Below are 22,735 nucleotides of genomic sequence, written 5' to 3'. Positions count from 1 at the left end.
CCTCACACGATGTGTCCCCTCACACAGAAGGACATTCCCTCACGTTGGGAGGGCATCACATCACATCTCACAGGGGCAGAGGATAGAGATCACCTCACATTATGTGTCCCCCTCACACAGGGACATCCCCTCACGGAGAAGCATCACATCTCATGGAGGGGGGAGATCGCTTCATATTATGTGTCCCCTCACACAGGGTGACATCTCACATGAGGTGTCACCCTCACACAGGAACATCCTCTCACATTGTGTCTCCTCACACAGGGGGACATCTCCCCACACAGGGCATTACATTTCATGGGGGAAGGGAAATCACCTCACACAACGTGTCCCCCTCACACGAGGACATCTCATACAGGGGGACATCTCACAAGGGGGAGGGCATCGCATCTCATGTGTCCCCTCATACAGGAGGACAACCCCTCACATGGGGTAACATATCACATCTTATGGCGGAGGAAGGAGATCACCTCACATTACGTGCCCTCTCACACAGGGGGACATCTCACACAACCTGTCTCCTCACATAGGACATCTCACACAAGGCATCACATTTCATGGGGGAGGAGAAATCACCTCACATGATGTGTCCCCTCACAAAGGGGAGGTCTCACATGAGGGGGCATCACAGCTCACAGGGGGAACCACCTCACTCAATGTGTCCCCTCACACAGGAGGACATCCCCTCAAATGGGGGGAGCATCACATCTCACGGAGGCAAGGGGAGATCACCTCACATTACATGTCCCCTCACACAGGGGGACATCACATCTCATGGGGAGGGGGACATCACCTCACATTACATTTCTCCACACAAGAGGACTTCTCACATAGGGGGAGGCAGCATCACATCTCACAGGAGGAAAATCACCTCACACGATGTGTCACCTCACAAGAGGAACATCTCATATGAGGGGGCATCACAGCTCACAGGGGAAAATCACTTCACAAGACATGTCCCCTCACACAGGGACATCCCCTCACGGAAGAGCATCACATCTCATGGGGAGGGGGGGAGATCACCTCACATTATGTGTCTCCTCACACAGGGACATTCTCTCACATTTTGTCTCCTCACACAGGGAGACATCTCCTCACACATGGCATTACATTTCATGGGGGAAGGGCAATCACCTCAAAGGATGTGTCCCCCCCTACATGAGGACATCTCACACAGGGGGACATTTCACAAGGGGGAGGGCATCGCATCTCACAGGGAAAATCACCTCATGATGTGTCCCCTCATACAGGAGGACATCCCCTCACATGGGGTGACATCACATCATCACATCTCATGAGGGGGAAGGGAGATCACCTCACATTACGTGCCCCCTCAGATGGGGACATCTCACATGACATGTTACCTCACACACACATCTCCTCACACAAGGTGTCTCCTCACACAGAGAGACATCTCCTCACATAAGGCATCACATTTCATGGGGGAGGAGAAATCACCTCACATGATGTGTCCCCTCACAAAGGGGAGGTCTCACATGAGGGGGCATCACAGCTCACAGGGGGAACCACCTCACTCAATGTGTCCCCTCACACAGGAGGACATCCCCTCAAATGGGGGGAGCATCACATCTCATGGGGGTGAGGGGAGATCATCTCACATTACATGTCACCTCACACAAGAGGATGTGTCACATGGGCGGAGGCAGCATCACATCTCACATGGGGGAACCACCTCACACAATGTGTCCCCTCACAAAGGGGAACATATTACATGGGGGGCATCATAGCTCACGGGGGGAAAAATCACCTCACATGATATGTCCCCTCACACAGGAGGCTATTCCCTCACATGGGCGGGGGGGCATCACATTTCACGGCGGGGGGTAGAGATCACCTCACATTACGTGTCCCCTCACACAGGGACACATTTCACATGATGTGTCCCCCTCACACGGGCACATCTCACATGATGTGTCCCCCTCACACGGGCACATCCCATCACGAGGGTACATCTCCTCACACGACGCGTCCCTCACGTGAGGGGACATCGCAGCTCACAGTGAGTAACCACCTCAGACAGGTCCCCTCACATGGCTACGTTCCCTCATGAGGGGTCATCCCCTCACATGGGGCGTTCCATCTCCAGGAACATTACCTTCGCTCTGCGGCTTCACCAGGTCCAGCATCTGGCAGAGGCAGTCCTCGAAGGGCAGGGCCTCGATGGCCATGCTGTCCAGCCTGCGGCACTGCTCCTCATAGAAGTACTCCAGCTCAAACATGGACAGCGCGCCGTCCCCATCCAGGTCCATGCAGCGGAACCAGTACTCGATGCTGCGGTCACAGGCGGTCAGCGCCAGCTGCGGACTGAACCCACTGGGCCTCACTGCACCCAGGGAGGACGCCATCCAGGCCAGCCCTGCCCAGCGCGGACCCTGCCTGGGACCGGCCTTGCCTGGGTGGACCCCTGGTGGCGCCCATGCTCAGGGACAGCCGCTAGCCCTCGGCCTCCCACTGCTGTACCGGGACAGCCATCAAATACGTACCTGGTTGGAGTTTTTTTGTCTTCTTCAGAGATCAAAAACCAAACAAAGTCCGCGTAGCTTATTTTTCCTTCTTTCTGGACTTTTCTGCCCCTGGGTTCAGGGTGGAGACCAACAGACAGAACATACGTCGGGAGGAGAAGGTGAGGTGAGAGAGCCCGCTCACCTCCCTGCGCCTGGCCCTGTCCCACGCCGGGCTCCTGCTTGGGGAAGGCCTGCAGAGGTTGCCCTGCGACTGCAGACGGGGCAGGGGTGGCTTCTGTGGCCTCAGTCACAGCTGCCTCACGGCCTCCGATGCCCCTACTCCCGGGCCCCCTCAGATGCCCAGGGCCTGACATGACCCATGAACGTGGGGCCGGTCCTCCCCCACCCGTTACTGATGACCTCATGCAAGAATGGGGTTTGCCCCGTTCTCATGACCTCACGTGACAAAGAGGCGTGTTCCCTTATTTACAGTCTGGTGTGACAGACTCTGGGTGTCCCCCAGTGACATCACATGACAAAGCTGCGTCTCCCCTTACGAGCTTGCGTGACAATGGCACGTGTCTCCCTTCGTAATAACCTCCTGTGACAAAGGTGTCCTCCCCTGTGACCTCACGTGACAGTAGCACGTATCCTCCCTTATTTATGACCTTGTGGGACAAGGTCCTTGTCACGCGTGTCCCCCTCACGACCTGCCGTAACAACGGCACTCGCCCTCGACAAGCAGCTCACATTATGGAACGAGTGAGACAGAACCGGACTCAGGCACAGGACACTGGCCACAACCACGAGACGACGACCTCGAGACGTACCTCGTCACAGCCCCCGAAAATATCCTCTCGATCATCCTGGTGGATATGGCTGCAGAGACAGAGTCAGGCCGTGAGCCGCCCGCACACACCCGCGGCCGGGGCTCAAGACTGGCAGGGCAGGTCGGCTCTGGGACGCCGAGCCCCAGCCCTGGGGGGGCGGCACCCAGGGAACCTCCTGTCCCGCGTGTGTCCCCCCCCGGGGCGCCGCCCACAGCTTTCCCGTCCCCACGAGGAGCCCAGTCAGAGCGGCCGAGTGGAAGCTGCCCTGGGGGCACCGAGACAGAGGCAGGGTGACGCGCAGTCACGCTCTCAGACGCTCCGCCTGACACGCGCTCGCTTTGCGGTCACAGCAAATGTGTGTAAGTGCGAGCGGACAAACGCGAAGGGAGAAGCACCGCGTCGGTCCGCTGGCGCAGCCGTCACAGAGCACCCCGACGGGGCGGCTCAGACAACACAGGCTTATCTTCCCCTCGTCCCGGGCGGCGCGGAGTCCGAGACCCAGGCGGGGCCGAGGCGGGCTCTCCCGAGGCCTCGCTCCGGGCCGTGCAGACCCCGGGTGCTCCCCGTGTCCTCACGCGATCGTCCCTCCGTGTGTGTGTGTGTCCCCATCCCCTCTTCTTGTGAGACCCCCGCGCTAGGAGATCAGGGCCACCTACTGACCTCGTTTTACCGTAATCACCTCTTTAAAGACCCCACTGGCACTTCCGGTCCCGTTGTGGAGACCCGGAGAACGCGCCTCCAGCGAGTCAATTCTGGAGGGACACAGCTCGGCGCACACCAAGCCCGGCACCCACACGAGGGAGGAGCGAAGACCGTCTCTTTCCACATCTCCCACCTCATCCTACACCGTAATGGATGTCACCCGGATACAAAATGACTGGGGGTCACAACAGGCTGAATTGTGCCTCCCCAGAAAACCACGTCCTAATCCTGACTGCTGGGACGCGGACGTGCGGCCTTGAATGGAAACAGGTCTTTGCTGATGTCATTCAGAGAAAGCCCTGAGATGACCCCATCCGGCATCAGGGAGGCCCTAAATCCAGCGTCTCTTGTAGGAGGAGACAGAGACACGGAGGAGAAGCCAGGGGAAGACGGAGGCAGAGACGGGAGGGCAGCGTCCACAGGCCCAGGGACGCCTGGAGCCCCAGAAGCTGGCAGGACCCTCCCCTGGGACACGGCCCTGCCCCGCCTGGATCTCAGCCTCTGGTCCCCAGAGCTGGGGGAGGGCGCGTTCCTGCTGCGGGAGGCCCGGGCTGTGGTCACTGCTTGAAGCCCTTCCGCAAACTCCCGTACAACCCTCCCGGGACACGGTGCGCCAAGTCCTCGACTCCGGATGCTCTGAGGATCCTCTGCTGACCCTTGGGCCCCCGTCACAGCAGCCGCAGAGACCGGGACCGCTCGCCCGGATGCACACATGCAAACACTGAACACACGGCTCCTCCACGGAGACCTGCCTCTGGGCAGCACGGGACGGCGTCAGCTCTGACCTCCTCCGCCTGCCTTCCTGTCATACCACGCAGGCAGGGTCGCACCCCAGCCTCAGCACCTCAGCCACAGGCAACCCCGCGGCACCAGCGCTCGCACAGCCGGAGCCTCCTCATGCAGGCGGGTCAGCACCTCGCGCGCGTGCTTCCGTCTCCCGTGGGTACCGTGACCCCTGTCTGTCCCCATCTTGTGTGTCCTGCACGTCCCACGTGTGTCCCTGTCCCTCGTGTCTCGGGCGTGTGCAGCCTGCGTCTCCCGTATGTACGTCCTGCAGGAGCAGTCCACTCCCGGAGGCCGGGGAAGGCAGTTTTAGACATTGGGCCGCAGGCCCGGGGAGCTGGCCATGGCCGGTGGTAGTGGACAGGGCGGGGCGCCTGAGGGGCCGGCTCTCGTCGGTCCCCTTGTCCCACACAGGCCGCACACTCACCGTGGTCATTGTGCCGGGCCAGGTCCTGGGAATCGATGAGAAGGTCGTGGTCCGTGTCCAGCTCCCAGAACTTGCAGTAAATGACATAGAAGTGCTCGTAGGAGAAGTACTCTGTCAGCTGATTGATGTCCGCTTCCTCTTCCAAGAGCGCCACGTTCTGCCAAAAGAAACCCAACGGACTGTTTGTCACGGCAGCTGGGTCTCCTGCGGGTGGGCCCTCCCAGGTGTCCCTGGACAGCCAGAACCGGTCAAGCCAGACCTGGGGCTGGGAGCACAGCACCCAGGTTGGGAGCGCACTGCCGTCAGGGCTGCGCCCGAGACTCAGCCCGCGTACTGCTGGCGACACGCGGCAGCCCTGCCAGTGCCGAGCCTCTCACAGCCTCGGGCCTCCTTACGTGGGCGGACGGCCGCCCTCCTCGCGGCTGCCCACGTGTGCTCCGAACCTGAGTGAAGAGGACACCTTGCTCCCCACGGCCGAGGGGCCATTTCTCCTGCAGGATGGGTGGGCCGATGGGTACAGACGGAGAGAGGAGGGTGGAGAACGGAAGGATGGAGAGCGGGGCACGAACGGGTGACGGATGGAAGACAGATGGAAGAGAGTGGAAGACGGGATAGAGAACAAGAGAGAAGGACAGGAGACAGGGAGGAAGGTCGCGGCAGAAGAGCACGGAGAATGGGAACAGACAAGTGGAAACAAAAGGGTGGAGAAGGAATGGAAGAGACTGGAAGAGAGAACACGGAAAACGGACGGGAAAGAGCAGAAGACAGGACGCAGGACAGATGGAGAAGGACGGAGGACGCAGGACAAATGGAGGACGGAGGACGCAGGACGGATGGTGTGGGGTGGAGGGTGGATGGACGTGTAGAGGGTGGGGTGGACGGTCCACGGCGGAGGGTGGCGGAGGGACCAGCGGACTGAAGACGGAGGAGGGCGGACAGGAAGGCGGGCGGACGGGGGTGGGGACGCACGGAGGCCCACGTGCCCGCCGGCCGGCCGCCCACCTGCAGGAAGGTGCTCCTGCGGAGCTCTGCGCACGTGATCCTCCCCGACCAGGACCTGTTGACGGAGTAGAAGATCCTCTGTGTCACCTGCAGGAGGGAGGGCCGTCAGCAGAGCGCCGGGGCACGGTGAGGCCGCGGCACCCGTTCTGCGCGTGCCGGACGCTTGGGCTGTGGGCGCAAGTGCGTCTGAACCTCATGGCCCGAAGCGCGGCCACATGCGTTCCCGAGAGCCCAGACGGGGTCCCAGGCTGAGTGGCAGCAGCCCCCAGGAAGGGAGAGCACACGGCTCTCCGGGACGTCCCCCCCACCCCCGCCCCGTGCTGGCGACAGACGTCCAGACGCACGGGCTCAGCCCCGGGCCACCCGCCTCTCAAGACCCCGTGCTCAGCCCCGCTCGTCAGGCGCGGCCAACATCTTATTCATGGGTGAGAACATCGGGGTCCAGATGGGCCACGGCCCGAGGCCCAGGCCGCTCATTCCCGTGGGTGCTGGGGCTGGAATGAGGGCCCGAGGCAGCTGGCCGCACCCGTGTACTCACGGTAGTGATGTAGCGAGAGTGGAACTCGGACGCCTCCTTCAGGAAGGCCAAGCCCGGGTGCGTGTTCACCACGTCCTGCACACGGAACACAAGACGGTACTCGGGGACTCGCACGGCACCTGCCGAGCACGGGCCCCCGCGTCCATCACCAGCCCCTGCCACCTCCCCAGGGACGGGGCTGCTGCGCACGGGTCCCTCCGGCCCCACGGCGGCTCACAGGGTAGAGCCCGGGGGAGTGAGGCTGTGAAACCCGCACGGCCCCGGTCCACGACAGCGAGCCCCGTGATCTCCGACCGCTGACCGGGACTCAACGCGTGTGAAGACACAAGGGCCCGCGCCGAGGTCGCCAGGGAGGTTTAAATGCCCTCGGTTTACGCGCTACGGTCACATGGCCTTTAGGTCACATGTGCTGGAATAACCCTGGCACTCAGAACAGTGGCACAGACGATCTGAGGACAAAAGAACCGTCCATCCTCCACGCTCTCTCCGTCTCTGCAACGATGCCCTCGGCCTGAAGGGAGGCACAGAATGTTCCGGAACGCCACACCTTCTTTTAACGCATCAGATGACACAGCCAGGGGCTGCAGTCCCCTGGTCTCTGTGGCCTCATGCTCTGAAGCTGCACGGGGCCCCTCCGCTCACGCACCTACACTGCGTGGCACACGCGGCCCCTCGGCTCACACACACCCGCACTGCGTGGTACATGGAGTCCTCCCACTCACACACCTGCACCGCGTGGCACACGTGGCCCCTCCGCTCACACACACCTGCACCGCGTGGCACATGGAGTCCTTCCGCTCACACACCTGCACCGCGTGGCACATGGAGTCCCTCCGCTCATACACACCTGCACCGCGTGGCACATGGAGTCCCTCCGCTCACACACCTACACTGCGTGGCACACGCGGCCCCTCGGCTCACACACACCTGCACCGCGTGGCACACAGGGTCCCTTCACTCACACACACCTGCACTGCGTGGCACATGGAGTCCTCCCACTCACACACCTACACCGCGTGGCACACATGGCCCCTCCGCTCATACACACCTGCACCGCGTGGCACATGGAGTCCCTCCGCTCACACACCTACACTGCGTGGCACACGCGGCCCCTCTGCTCACACACACCTACACCGCGTGGCACACGTGGCACCTCCACTCACACACACCTGCACCGCGTGGCACACGTGGCCCCTCCGCTCACACACACCTGCACCGCGTGGCACATGGTGTCCTTCCACTCACACACACCTACGCTGTGTGGCACACGTGGTCCCATCACACTCACGAGGCGCTGGTCCCCGAGCCACCTCTGTGGGAAGCAGGACTGAGGGGAGGGAGCCCGACCTCTGGCTTCTGTATGGTGCAGACGGGGAAGGGCCCAGAGGAGGGGAGCGGCATGCGGCGCAGACGCAGGCACACCTGTAAGAAGGGGATGAAGTCCTCCTGCACCAGGTAGTTCGCGCCGGGACTCATGAGCAGGTGGACGAACTTGGCCGCGTCGTCGTGACAGTTCTGGAGGACCCTGCAAGGGCGGAGGACGTCCCAACGGCGCCTACGCACCAGACCCGCGAGGCCGCTCCCAACACGGGTGACAGGGGCGGGCACGGGCCCATGACGAGCGTGATCACGCTCTGGCCCGGGAGGGGACAGGTACCCAGCCACGTGCCCTGGGGCTCAGCTCCATCCTCCCGCCGTCTCGGCCACAGCAGCGTGAGCCCGTGAGGCGGCAGCTGCCCCGGGACAGGCAGGGCTGGGGACACGCCTCCCCTCCCGGCACCCGCCCCCAGCGTGCAGGCCCGAGACTCACTTTCTCCACATGGCGATGAACTTGTGGACAGAGACGGCTCCCGTGCGCTCTCCCCCGGCACTGCAGAACAGCGGCCCCTTCCAGTAGAGCGGGCAGCCACAGGCCTGCAGCAGAGGGCACAGCGGGCCGGCCGTCAGCGCCTCCCGGACCCCCATGGCCGCTACCGCGGCCGCACGCTCCCGCGTGGATTTCGCAGCGACTCTCCCTGCAGACGGCCGGACCTCCAAACCCAGCTACCGCGGCCTCACGCTCCCGCAGGGATTTCGCAGCAACTCTCCCTGCAGATGGCCGGACTTCCGAGCCCAGCGACCCCGCACAGGGGAGCTCAGCGTTCGTCCGAACGCAAAACGTGCGTTCCTTCCCGCGCTCCAGGGAGAGCAAGAAGTCCTTGTGCCGCTGTCACTTCAGGTGACAGGAACGCAGCTCGGGGACGGAAACAGCCCACGCCCTGCCCGGCACCCAGTCCAGCAGCAGGCGGCCAGTGGGTCCCCGAGTGTGCGAGTCCAGCAGCAGCTCATGATCCCCGCGGGGAGGGAACCGACGGCATCAATGAGGGAGGGCGCGTGACGCGACACGGAAAATCCCGGCCATCGGAACGTCGGCACGCGAGCACAGAGCGGGGCGTCAGCACGTGTGCCGAGCCCCTACCTCCAATGCGGGACAGAAAGAACGCCGCCGGGCGCACGTGAACGTACAAGAACGCACATGCTCGTACAGTAAATCAGCGGACTCGGAAGTCGGCTCTTTGAAGACCTAAAAAACCCAGCAGGCGTCCGCAGCAGTGGCCACGAGCAACACACGGAGAACAGGAGTCACCAACGGGAGCCGTCCCCGCGACCCCACACACGTGAGGGACGCGGGAAGTGGACGCTCCGCTCCTTCATGCCCACACGTGCCACAGCACCGTGACCGGCACACGCCACCCGATCAAGGCTTAACCGCACCCGAAGGGACAGCACCAAGAACACGCACAGAGCCGTACGCCCGCGGGAAGCTGAATCTGGAAAACTTCCCCAGGAACGGCGCAGACCCAGCGGCTCCCTAGGAAATCCGTTCACACAGTTCGAGGAAATCGTTCCGGGTACATAGAAGCCCTTTCAGGGGCTAAACAAGGAACTTCTCCTATTTCTTGTCACGAGGCCAAGAGCAGATGCTGAACTCTGCCACGGGTGCACGGAGACCATGGGCCGGCCGGTCCTCGTCAGCAAAGGACGCAGGAATCCCGCACGGGACTCGGACGCAGGAATCCCGCACGGGACTCGGACGCAGGAATCCCGCACGGGACACAGGGCAGCACGCTGAATCCGGCCACCAAGGAAATAGTAACTAAGAAATAACAGACCTGGAAACCGAGAACAGACGGAAATGCCTTATTATTCAAAAAAGTTTTTTTTTTAATTTTTAAAAATAATCTGTGCACCTAGGATGGGCCTCAAACGCAGAGCCCAGAGATCAAGACGCACGTGCTCCACCAAGTGAGCCCGCCGGGCGCCCCAGAACACCTCATGTTAGCCAAGGCTTTCCACAGAACTGCCACGGCTCACAGCACAGACAAGGGTGGCACACGACGCCCGAGTGTCCGAGCTAGGACCCAGGCACGGGCAGCACGAGCCCCGTCCGTGCCCAGCCACGGAGCAGGGGCAGGAGAGACACAGGATGGTCCGAGGGCCCAAGAGGAGGACGCGAAGCTGTCGTAACGCAGAGCTGGAACACACTGCAGACCACCGGGGACTCACAGGCCGCTGCGACGGGTAACTCCCGCCACGTCGCCAGAGGAAGCACGGTCTGTGGGAGGCAATTCTATCCGAACGCGCCATCCACCGTTACCAAAAGAAATCTTTGGGGCGCCCGGGTGGCTCAGTGGGTTAAGCCTCTGCCTTCCGCTCAGGTCATGATCTCAGGGTCCTGGGATCGAGCCCCACATCGGGCTCTCTGCTCTCCAGGGAGCCTGCTTCCCTTCCACTCTCTCTGCTTGCCTCTCTGCCTGCTTGTGATCTCTGTCAAATAAATAAATAAATAAAATCTTAAAAAAAGAAAAGAAAAGAAATGTCTAGCAGCTCCGTGACGTAAAGTACAAGGAAACCCGTCAAATCCAACCAGCACCGGGGCATCTGCAGGGAGCCAACCGCACAGCACGTCCGGGAGACGTTGAAGACGCGGGCTGAGCCCCAACACCGGATCCCGTATGAGCCGCAAATCCCAGCGCCCGCCGGAATCCCAGCCCCGCAGTGACACGCGGCACGGCGTCGGTGCAAAGACAAAAGCTCACTCAGAAGTCCCACGGGGAGCAACGGTTTTGAAGGCCGACTGCAGAGTGACGTCCGCAAAGTCTTGGCGCGCGTGGGCGCGGAGGGACAGACGGACTCCAGCAGGGAACCGTGAGGAGGGAGCCTGAGCCCGTCGAGCGAGTCGCGACAAAGGGAGGCTTGCCGTTCCGGGGGAACACGTGCGCTCTCAGCGAGGGCACTGCACGGTGGGGAACCTTCTTCCACTGGCCACGACGGTCAACGCACGACGCGTCCTGGCCATGAACGGGACCTGGCCCGGGACAGACGCTCTTCTGCAGGAGGAGGGGACAGACGCCGCTCCTGACTTCGCGGCAGCAGACGTCCCTCCCGCAGGACACAGAACCTTCGGTCGCGAAGGGAGAGCGAGGCCGCCCTCGCTGGAGCGCCTCCCGTGGGAAGCTGCTGTGCGGACGGGGAAAACAAGCTCAGACCCTGACCCGGGCCCAGCGCAACGAGCACCCGCGGGCGCGGTGTTAAAGTCCGGCAGGTCGAGGAGGAACACGCACGCAGCCCGGGAGAGCTACAGACGGACACAGAGCGCACAGACGCCCGCTGGCTGTGAAACGTGGTCAGCATCCGCGCTCACGACGGACGTGCAAACACGTGTGCACGGAAAGACCGGAACCGCCCGCGGGAACGAATCCAAGTCCGCGTGTCGGCCAGGACGCGAGAGACGGAGCTTCCGTGCAGCTGGGGGACAGACCACCGGGCAGGGTCGACGCAGGAAGAGGAAGTGGTGTGGCTGCCCTGGAGATCCGCCGGGCAGGGTGGACGGAGAGCGGCCACGCAGTCCCTCAGGCCACACGCCGTCCTCCGGGAGGACCCGAGACCCGACGCTCGCTCCCACAGGACGCAGCTGAGAAGGTGCGCAGCGGCCTTCCTCAGGATGTCCCCGATGCAAGCGCCCGGGCGTCCACGAGCACAGCGCTGAACGAACACGGGCAGATCCACGCCCTCTGAGGGTGGCGGTTTGGGGCCACATCGCGGAATAAGCTGTGGCCATCACAACCACGCACGTGTTTTGGGCACAAGCGACAGAGCAGCGCCCCACGCTGGTGTGGAAGACTTTCACGGACGCTGCGCTGCGCGGGAGGACACCCGTGCCCGAGTCGTGACAGGCGAACCAGGACACCAGCCAGAGCACGGGCTGCTGACCTGGAGCAGTGACCGGGAGTGGGCCGAAGAGAACCCCCGGGGAGCCAGGAACACGGGGCGCCACGCTCTGGGCGGTGGTCATGCGCGTGTGTGGACACTCACAGCGGGCAGGACTGGTGGTGACGGCACCGTGGCCCCTTGTGGCTCCACACGCCGGTCCCCGAAGGGGTCCACACACACGAGGCTCTCGGCACCGTCCCGTAAAGGGGCCCTCCGTGGGCGAGTCCCCAGGATGTGCCGGCAGACCCGGGTCCCAACCATCTGACAGCTGGAAGGCTTTGGTGGTGCCCTACGTTGCCATTCAGGACATGTGGTTAATCTCCTGAAGTGCACGGGAAACGTGAGCGCTTCCACGCAAGACCCAGAAAAGCAGAGCTTGCACAGAAGGACAAATCGTCCCTGCAGGGCAGTGCAGCATCGTGAGATTTAGCTTTCTATCGGTTTTACAGAGCGCGCACACAGAAGGATCTCCTCCTTGCAGACTGCACGCTGATGCCTAAACCGTGCGTCTGCCCCACCGCAAGGAGGGGCGTGTCCTGGCCGATGCCCGCGTACCTAACTCTGCACACCCAGCAAGCCCGTCTGCACGCCCGTGGCTCCCGCTCCCAGAACGCAGCGTAAGGGGCATCGGGCCGCCCGTGGCCTCTCGGGCCGGGGTCCTCGTACACAGCATCCACTACGCCGTCGTGGGCGACGTAACAAACACCAACCCTGGTCTCTGCTCCGCCTCCCGGCACAGCGAGTCTGAGACCCTCCTACTTCCCTGTGGGACGGGGGTGCTCGGATCCCCTGTTCGGACACTGGGTCTTTCCCTGCGGTTCCGGACCCAGAGCTCCTGACTCCCGCGGGCTGTGCGGGCTGACAGGTCCTCCTGCCGTCCTAACGAGGTGGCCCTGGGCAGCAGGAAGGCCGAGACGCCGAGACGCTGGGGACGTGCAGCCCCGTGCCACCCCTGTGGAGGCGGCGACTGGACACCGGGATTGTGATGCTTCGGGGCGACACGGGGAGGCCCACGTGGAAGTAAAGACGAGGGCGCAGAGTTTCCGGGTGTGGGACGCGTCTGGGCACGGGGGGTGGGGGGGCGTCCGGTGCCCGGGACCCTCCCAGCGCTCACCCCGTGTGCCTCTTCCCCCGACCGTGCAGCTCTATCCTCCCCAAGGAGGGGTGTGCGAACCCCTGGGGTCCGCGGCAGTCGCTCAGTGCCGCGGTGACAACCTGGGATTGGGGACAGGCGTCAGCAATGGAGCAGCCCGGGGGGCCGAGTCCCCGCCTTCCGGGGTATCTGCCATCTCCACGAGGCAGTACCAGAGCGGAACGGAGGTCAGGTGACACTCAGGGGTGTCGGGGACCGGTATGCGTGCGGCAGTGCCACCGACGGATGCAGGCCCACGTCAGGGGACACAGGACAGGAAGCCTGCAGTGTGACACACTCACACCCCACGACACAAACCGGGGAGCAAACAGGGGGCTCAGCACGGCTCGCTCCAACCCTGACGAGGGCAGAACCACAAACAGGGCAACAGCGTCCGACCGGCTGCGCGCCGGTCGGTCTGCACGCGGAGAGGACCCTCGCCCCGAGGCCGACCTGGCCCTAACTCACGTCTAGGCACGCTTTCCGGGACAGACATGGAGGAGTTCCCTGCCGACGGCAGGATCAGTTAGAAAAAGACGTCCACGGAAGCTGCAACTTTCGGAACAGGAAACAAACTCCTGAACACCCCAGCAGGTAGAGGAGGAGTGACCAATGAAGCTGCGAGCCGGCGGATGCTGAACGAACGTGAGAACGCACGGCCCGTCCGTGCGCGGGAAGGTTGAAGACTTCAGGCCACGTCGGCAGAACACCGAGGCGGGCCAGAACGGCCTCGTTCCGGAACCGGACGGAACACGACGATCCCGAGGGAGGCCGAAGGCAGGGAGTCATCCAGAGAAAGCCGGAAGCCAACGTCACGGAGCGTCACCAGGAAAACCATCGAGGACACCAGCAGCCGGGCCTTGGAAAAGACCAGAGAAATGGAGCCCTTCCTGGTCGAGCCGGTGAAGAGCCCGGGGAGAAGACACACGTGGGCGCCCGAGGGCCGGAGCGGCCTCACTAGAGCTCTGGAGAGCGGGACTCATATGCCCCGTGTCTCCCCGACAAGCCCACCACCTCGGGGGCCTGGGCGCACACGTGGGAGACACACGCCGTCACGGCACCCGTGAGGAACTGCGAGCAGACGCAGCCCGTTGAGTGACGCACCGAACGGGGTGGGGGGAAGTGCTGCGGGGCATGCCGTGAAGTGTGTCAACCTGGCGATGCACAGACCTGCACCCCTGCGGCTGATAATACATCGTACGTTTGTAAATAAATTTTTAAAATTTAGAAAAAAATGACACGCTGAGAAGGGAAATTACAGTTAGGAGGGGAACATACCCTTCCCGGAAGAACATACCCCAACCGCAGACGGCTTCCCTGCGGAATCCTACAGACTATCGAAGTAAACGTCCAACCTGACTCCAGAGAGGACGCTCCAGAACACGGACCGGGGAGGGGCGCTTCCGGAGCCGTTCTGAGAGCCGCCGGACGGCCAGGGGGACAAGACTTCTAAGAAGACACGACGGCGAACCCAGGTCTTTGGTGAGTGGTGCCATAAACCCCAACCAGACCTCGGAGGTCAGAATCCGGAAGCACGTGACGGAGGGAACGTGACATTTGTGACGAACGGGCACCACGTTCGTGGTCGACGATGAAAGAGCCGTCGGCAGTCGGACGAGGGCCGGGACCGCCGTCCGTGCTGGGGGGCGACTGCACAAGGCCGGCGCCAGCACCCGGCTGTGCGGATGGAGACGCAGAGCCCAGGCCGGGCACGTCCTCCCGCCGTGCCCACTGTCTCCGTGCGCAGAGCTGACCGAGCACTCGTGGCTACAGCATCTGCAACGGTGCGTGACCCAACAGGACGTCAGTGACCCCGTTTGTCAGATGCTCGAGGGACTGAGCGGGCATGTCGTCCAACGCACGGTCACAAGGGGACGCGAGACAAGATGCTCATGACTGTCCGGGTGAGCACAATGGGGAACGGGTGCGACGGGGAGGTCGGCCCGTGCTCCCACCAGAGGATGCCGAGCTCTGCAGATGCAGGTCCCCGATGATCCCGTGGAGGTCGCGCCCCAGGGCTGGGGTGTGTGCAGGTGCGCCCCGGGGGCTCCATTACGGCCCAGGGTCGAGCTGGATGAACGGGACCAGGGCCCTGAAACGAGGGACCCGGGAGCCCCCAGCCCTGGCCTCGGAGTGAGGACGCTGCGCACAGACGCCGTCCGTGACGGGGAAGAGGCCTGACCCACGCGCTCTGACCGCAGACATCCGGCCTGCAGAAGCGTCAGAAACAACGTCCGTCGTCATGGCGTGTGTGTGACGCGACCGCCCAGCCCGTGCCGGTTTGTCACCGCGGCCCCAACAGGGACACGTGGCTGGTGGGAAACAGCATCGGAGCCGGGACGCAGGAATCCCGCACGGGACTCGGACGCAGGAATCCCGCACGGGACTCGGACGCAGGAATCCCGCACGGGACACAGGGCAGCACGCTGAATCCGGCCACCAAGGAAATAGTAACTAAGAAATAACAGACCTGGAAACCGAGAACAGACGGAAATGCCTTATTATTCAAAAAAGTTTTTTTTTTAATTTTTAAAAATAATCTGTGCACCTAGGATGGGCCTCAAACGCAGAGCCCAGAGATCAAGACGCACGTGCTCCACCAAGTGAGCCCGCCGGGCGCCCCAGAACACCTCATGTTAGCCAAGGCTTTCCACAGAACTGCCACGGCTCACAGCACAGACAAGGGTGGCACACGACGCCCGAGTGTCCGAGCTAGGACCCAGGCACGGGCAGCACGAGCCCCGTCCGTGCCCAGCCACGGAGCAGGGGCAGGAGAGACACAGGATGGTCCGAGGGCCCAAGAGGAGGACGCGAAGCTGTCGTAACGCAGAGCTGGAACACACTGCAGACCACCGGGGACTCACAGGCCGCTGCGACGGGTAACTCCCGCCACGTCGCCAGAGGAAGCACGGTCTGTGGGAGGCAATTCTATCCGAACGCGCCATCCACCGTTACCAAAAGAAATCTTTGGGGCGCCCGGGTGGCTCAGTGGGTTAAGCCTCTGCCTTCCGCTCAGGTCATGATCTCAGGGTCCTGGGATCGAGCCCCACATCGGGCTCTCTGCTCTCCAGGGAGCCTGCTTCCCTTCCACTCTCTCTGCTTGCCTCTCTGCCTGCTTGTGATCTCTGTCAAATAAATAAATAAATAAAATCTTAAAAAAAGAAAAGAAAAGAAATGTCTAGCAGCTCCGTGACGTAAAGTACAAGGAAACCCGTCAAATCCAACCAGCACCGGGGCATCTGCAGGGAGCCAACCGCACAGCACGTCCGGGAGACGTTGAAGACGCGGGCTGAGCCCCAACACCGGATCCCGTATGAGCCGCAAATCCCAGCGCCCGCCGGAATCCCAGCCCCGCAGTGACACGCGGCACGGCGTCGGTGCAAAGACAAAAGCTCACTCAGAAGTCCCACGGGGAGCAACGGTTTTGAAGGCCGACTGCAGAGTGACGTCCGCAAAGTCTTGGCGCGCGTGGGCGCGGAGGGACAGACGGACTCCAGCAGGGAACCGTGAGGAGGGAGCCTGAGCCCGTCGAGCGAGTCGCGACAAAGGGAGGCTTGCCGTTCCGGGGGAACACGTGCGCTCTCAGCGAGGGCACTGCACGGTGGGGAACCTTCTTCCACTGGCCACGACGGTCAACGCACGACGCGTCCTGGCCATGAACGGGACCTGGCCCGGGACAGACGCTCTTCTGCAGGAGGAGGGGACAGACGCCGCTCCTGACTTCGCGGCAGCAGACGTCCCTCCCGCAGGACACAGAACCTTCGGTCGCGAAGGGAGAGCGAGGCCGCCCTCGCTGGAGCGCCTCCCGTGGGAAGCTGCTGTGCGGACGGGGAAAACAAGCTCAGACCCTGACCCGGGCCCAGCGCAACGAGCACCCGCGGGCGCGGTGTTAAAGTCCGGCAGGTCGAGGAGGAACACGCACGCAGCCCGGGAGAGCTACAGACGGACACAGAGCGCACAGACGCCCGCTGGCTGTGAAACGTGGTCAGCATCCGCGCTCACGACGGACGTGCAAACACGTGTGCACGGAAAGACCGGAACCGCCCGCGGGAACGAATCCAAGTCCGCGTGTCGGCCAGGACGCGAGAGACGGAGCTTCCGTGCAGCTGGGGGACAGACCACCGGGCAGGGTCGACGCAGGAAGAGGAAGTGGTGTGGCTGCCCTGGAGATCCGCCGGGCAGGGTGGACGGAGAGCGGCCACGCAGTCCCTCAGGCCACACGCCGTCCTCCGGGAGGACCCGAGACCCGACGCTCGCTCCCACAGGACGCAGCTGAGAAGGTGCGCAGCGGCCTTCCTCAGGATGTCCCCGATGCAAGCGCCCGGGCGTCCACGAGCACAGCGCTGAACGAACACGGGCAGATCCACGCCCTCTGAGGGTGGCGGTTTGGGGCCACATCGCGGAATAAGCTGTGGCCATCACAACCACGCACGTGTTTTGGGCACAAGCGACAGAGCAGCGCCCCACGCTGGTGTGGAAGACTTTCACGGACGCTGCGCTGCGCGGGAGGACACCCGTGCCCAAGTCGTGACAGGCGAACCAGGACACCAGCCAGAGCACGGGCTGCTGACCTGGAGCAGTGACCGGGAGTGGGCCGAAGAGAACCCCCGGGGAGCCAGGAACACGGGGCGCCACGCTCTGGGCGGTGGTCATGCGCGTGTGTGGACACTCACAGCGGGCAGGACTGGTGGTGACGGCACCGTGGCCCCTTGTGGCTCCACACGCCGGTCCCCGAAGGGGTCCACACACACGAGGCTCTCGGCACCGTCCCGTAAAGGGGCCCTCCGTGGGCGAGTCCCCAGGATGTGCCGGCAGACCCGGGTCCCAACCATCTGACAGCTGGAAGGCTTTGGTGGTGCCCTACGTTGCCATTCAGGACATGTGGTTAATCTCCTGAAGTGCACGGGAAACGTGAGCGCTTCCACGCAAGACCCAGAAAAGCAGAGCTTGCACAGAAGGACAAATCGTCCCTGCAGGGCAGTGCAGCATCGTGAGATTTAGCTTTCTATCGGTTTTACAGAGCGCGCACACAGAAGGATCTCCTCCTTGCAGACTGCACGCTGATGCCTAAACCGTGCGTCTGCCCCACCGCAAGGAGGGGCGTGTCCTGGCCGATGCCCGCGTACCTAACTCTGCACACCCAGCAAGCCCGTCTGCACGCCCGTGGCTCCCGCTCCCAGAACGCAGCGTAAGGGGCATCGGGCCGCCCGTGGCCTCTCGGGCCGGGGTCCTCGTACACAGCATCCACTACGCCGTCGTGGGCGACGTAACAAACACCAACCCTGGTCTCTGCTCCGCCTCCCGGCACAGCGAGTCTGAGACCCTCCTACTTCCCTGTGGGACGGGGGTGCTCGGATCCCCTGTTCGGACACTGGGTCTTTCCCTGCGGTTCCGGACCCAGAGCTCCTGACTCCCGCGGGCTGTGCGGGCTGACAGGTCCTCCTGCCGTCCTAACGAGGTGGCCCTGGGCAGCAGGAAGGCCGAGACGCCGAGACGCTGGGGACGTGCAGCCCCGTGCCACCCCTGTGGAGGCGGCGACTGGACACCGGGATTGTGATGCTTCGGGGCGACACGGGGAGGCCCACGTGGAAGTAAAGACGAGGGCGCAGAGTTTCCGGGTGTGGGACGCGTCTGGGCACGGGGGGTGGGGGGGCGTCCGGTGCCCGGGACCCTCCCAGCGCTCACCCCGTGTGCCTCTTCCCCCGACCGTGCAGCTCTATCCTCCCCAAGGAGGGGTGTGCGAACCCCTGGGGTCCGCGGCAGTCGCTCAGTGCCGCGGTGACAACCTGGGATTGGGGACAGGCGTCAGCAATGGAGCAGCCCGGGGGGCCGAGTCCCCGCCTTCCGGGGTATCTGCCATCTCCACGAGGCAGTACCAGAGCGGAACGGAGGTCAGGTGACACTCAGGGGTGTCGGGGACCGGTATGCGTGCGGCAGTGCCACCGACGGATGCAGGCCCACGTCAGGGGACACAGGACAGGAAGCCTGCAGTGTGACACACTCACACCCCACGACACAAACCGGGGAGCAAACAGGGGGCTCAGCACGGCTCGCTCCAACCCTGACGAGGGCAGAACCACAAACAGGGCAACAGCGTCCGACCGGCTGCGCGCCGGTCGGTCTGCACGCGGAGAGGACCCTCGCCCCGAGGCCGACCTGGCCCTAACTCACGTCTAGGCACGCTTTCCGGGACAGACATGGAGGAGTTCCCTGCCGACGGCAGGATCAGTTAGAAAAAGACGTCCACGGAAGCTGCAACTTTCGGAACAGGAAACAAACTCCTGAACACCCCAGCAGGTAGAGGAGGAGTGACCAATGAAGCTGCGAGCCGGCGGATGCTGAACGAACGTGAGAACGCACGGCCCGTCCGTGCGCGGGAAGGTTGAAGACTTCAGGCCACGTCGGCAGAACACCGAGGCGGGCCAGAACGGCCTCGTTCCGGAACCGGACGGAACACGACGATCCCGAGGGAGGCCGAAGGCAGGGAGTCATCCAGAGAAAGCCGGAAGCCAACGTCACGGAGCGTCACCAGGAAAACCATCGAGGACACCAGCAGCCGGGCCTTGGAAAAGACCAGAGAAATGGAGCCCTTCCTGGTCGAGCCGGTGAAGAGCCCGGGGAGAAGACACACGTGGGCGCCCGAGGGCCGGAGCGGCCTCACTAGAGCTCTGGAGAGCGGGACTCATATGCCCCGTGTCTCCCCGACAAGCCCACCACCTCGGGGGCCTGGGCGCACACGTGGGAGACACACGCCGTCACGGCACCCGTGAGGAACTGCGAGCAGACGCAGCCCGTTGAGTGACGCACCGAACGGGGTGGGGGGAAGTGCTGCGGGGCATGCCGTGAAGTGTGTCAACCTGGCGATGCACAGACCTGCACCCCTGCGGCTGATAATACATCGTACGTTTGTAAATAAATTTTTAAAATTTAGAAAAAAATGACACGCTGAGAAGGGAAATTACAGTTAGGAGGGGAACATACCCTTCCCGGAAGAACATACCCCAACCGCAGACGGCTTCCCTGCGGAATCCTACAGACTATCGAAGTAAACGTCCAACCTGACTCCAGAGAGGACGCTCCAGAACACGGACCGGGGAGGGGCGCTTCCGGAGCCGTTCTGAGAGCCGCCGGACGGCCAGGGGGACAAGACTTCTAAGAAGACACGACGGCGAACCCAGGTCTTTGGTGAGTGGTGCCATAAACCCCAACCAGACCTCGGAGGTCAGAATCCGGAAGCACGTGACGGAGGGAACGTGACATTTGTGACGAACGGGCACCACGTTCGTGGTCGACGATGAAAGAGCCGTCGGCAGTCGGACGAGGGCCGGGACCGCCGTCCGTGCTGGGGGGCGACTGCACAAGGCCGGCGCCAGCACCCGGCTGTGCGGATGGAGACGCAGAGCCCAGGCCGGGCACGTCCTCCCGCCGTGCCCACTGTCTCCGTGCGCAGAGCTGACCGAGCACTCGTGGCTACAGCATCTGCAACGGTGCGTGACCCAACAGGACGTCAGTGACCCCGTTTGTCAGATGCTCGAGGGACTGAGCGGGCATGTCGTCCAACGCACGGTCACAAGGGGACGCGAGACAAGATGCTCATGACTGTCCGGGTGAGCACAATGGGGAACGGGTGCGACGGGGAGGTCGGCCCGTGCTCCCACCAGAGGATGCCGAGCTCTGCAGATGCAGGTCCCCGATGATCCCGTGGAGGTCGCGCCCCAGGGCTGGGGTGTGTGCAGGTGCGCCCCGGGGGCTCCATTACGGCCCAGGGTCGAGCTGGATGAACGGGACCAGGGCCCTGAAACGAGGGACCCGGGAGCCCCCAGCCCTGGCCTCGGAGTGAGGACGCTGCGCACAGACGCCGTCCGTGACGGGGAAGAGGCCTGACCCACGCGCTCTGACCGCAGACATCCGGCCTGCAGAAGCGTCAGAAACAACGTCCGTCGTCATGGCGTGTGTGTGACGCGACCGCCCAGCCCGTGCCGGTTTGTCACCGCGGCCCCAACAGGGACACGTGGCTGGTGGGAAACAGCATCGGAGCCGTCGGGCCCCAGGCCCACGCGTGCACCTGGCGGGAGCGCGAAATGCTGTGGTGGTGTGGAAGCCACGTGTGCGGGTCCTCCGAGAACCACAGAACTCTCACCTCACCCGGTACATCCACTCTCCGGCCAGCATCTGCGCGTGCACACGCACACACGCACACACGAGCACACACGCGAGCACACACGCGAGCACACACGCGAGCACACACAAGCGTGCTCACATGCACCTGGAGAATCACCGCACCCAGGGACCCTCACAGACCCTGACACGGCACGTTCAAGGGGTGTTCGTCTAGGTCGTGGACAGCAGACCCCGCCCGGCGCCCATCCACAGGGGAACAGGCACAACGTGGTCCATCCCCACACATGGGTATCCCTTGGCCGTGAAGACGAGCAGAGTGCTGAGACCTGCTGCCTCCACGAGGGACCCCAAGGACAGGAAAAATCCAGAACAGAGCAATCCAGGCACACAGGAAGTGGACGGTGTGCCAGGACCTAGGGGAGGGAATCAGGTCTCTTGAGGGGATGAGAACGTTCTGGAGCCGGACCCTGGTAATACCTGACAAACACTGCACGCGTCTTCAGTGTGTCTGAATTCTACTTCCATGGGGTTAAGATGCTGACGGCAGGTCACGCACGTTGTGCCGCAATAAAGAAGTATCCACCGTCTGACTCTGCTCATGAACGACTCCAGAGGACCCGTCTCACCCACCATGACCGAGGTCCCGCGGCAGCCTGCAGACGCGTGGGGCGGCCTGGGAAAGGGCAGAGTCTGGGCAGGTCGGAAAGGTGTGTGGTCTGGACTCTGTGCATAGTTTCCGGGGAACACATACGGCACAGCTCGGGGAACACACGGGAACCACGGGCTGTGGGTCGCAGAGCTGTTACACCTCAAGAAAGCTCCAAAATGGGAAGAAAGACGGACCGTGACAAACACACACGTGAAAAGCTGTTCAACACAATCGCGAGGGACATGAAGCCGCGATGACTTACACGCACACGCGTGGGGGGACGGCTGAAACTGCAACGTGTGGAAACCGAGCGCTGGTGAGGTCACGTGAGAACCGGTGCCCTCGAGCACCGCGGGCCGGAGACGTCGACGGACAGCCACTGCGGACAGCAGTTCCACAGTTTCTTCCACAACCAGCGGCCAACAGTTCCAGTGTCAGCGTTTGCCCCGAGACGGGCAGACGTGCGCACGAGTCTTGCACGCGCGCACACACACCACGGCAGCTCCACTCACAAAACTCAACGGATACGACAAAGTGCTCACCCGCTGGGAAACACGTAAGTCACGGAGCGTGCCCACACGGGCCACCGTCGGGTACTCGGTAACTCCGCTGGGGAGGAACAGCACAATTATTCGGTGCGAAAGACCGGAAACCGAAGACGGTGCACTGCACGGTTCCCGTCACGTGACATTCCCGCAGACGCAAAACCGCAGCACCAGACCACGTCTGAGTGTGACACGGCCAGGGAGGCGGGGATGGGCCTGGCCGCAAGGACCGTCTCGAGTGGCGACAGGGCTCCCTGCCCTGACGAGGTGGCGTGTGGGGACGCCTGT

At 63.1% G+C, this 22,735-nt stretch overlaps 1 protein-coding gene across 1 annotated transcript in view; it reads right to left on the bottom strand.

Moving 5' to 3' along the window:
- The window catches only part of LOC111157091 (protein phosphatase 2 regulatory subunit B''beta), a 51,338-nt gene that overhangs the window by 5,150 nt on the left and 23,453 nt on the right, over positions 1-22,735 (bottom strand). Inside the window, exons 3-10 of the mRNA XM_022518324.1 lie at positions 8,558-8,661; positions 8,170-8,272; positions 6,748-6,822; positions 6,210-6,296; positions 5,208-5,364; positions 3,296-3,344; positions 2,505-2,594; positions 2,117-2,292 (exon numbers count right to left, since the gene is read on the bottom strand). Of these exons, the coding sequence (XP_022374032.1) occupies positions 2,117-2,292; positions 2,505-2,594; positions 3,296-3,344; positions 5,208-5,364; positions 6,210-6,296; positions 6,748-6,822; positions 8,170-8,272; positions 8,558-8,661 (841 nt within the window). The remainder of the gene's footprint in view (positions 1-2,116; positions 2,293-2,504; positions 2,595-3,295; positions 3,345-5,207; positions 5,365-6,209; positions 6,297-6,747; positions 6,823-8,169; positions 8,273-8,557; positions 8,662-22,735) is intronic.

This window comes from Enhydra lutris, unplaced genomic scaffold, assembly GCF_002288905.1.
Source record: "Enhydra lutris kenyoni isolate GAN:26980312 unplaced genomic scaffold, ASM228890v2 scaffoldscaffold52, whole genome shotgun sequence".
Classification (NCBI taxonomy): domain Eukaryota; kingdom Metazoa; phylum Chordata; class Mammalia; order Carnivora; family Mustelidae; genus Enhydra; species Enhydra lutris.
This window is presented reverse-complemented; position numbering and strand designations above follow the sequence as displayed.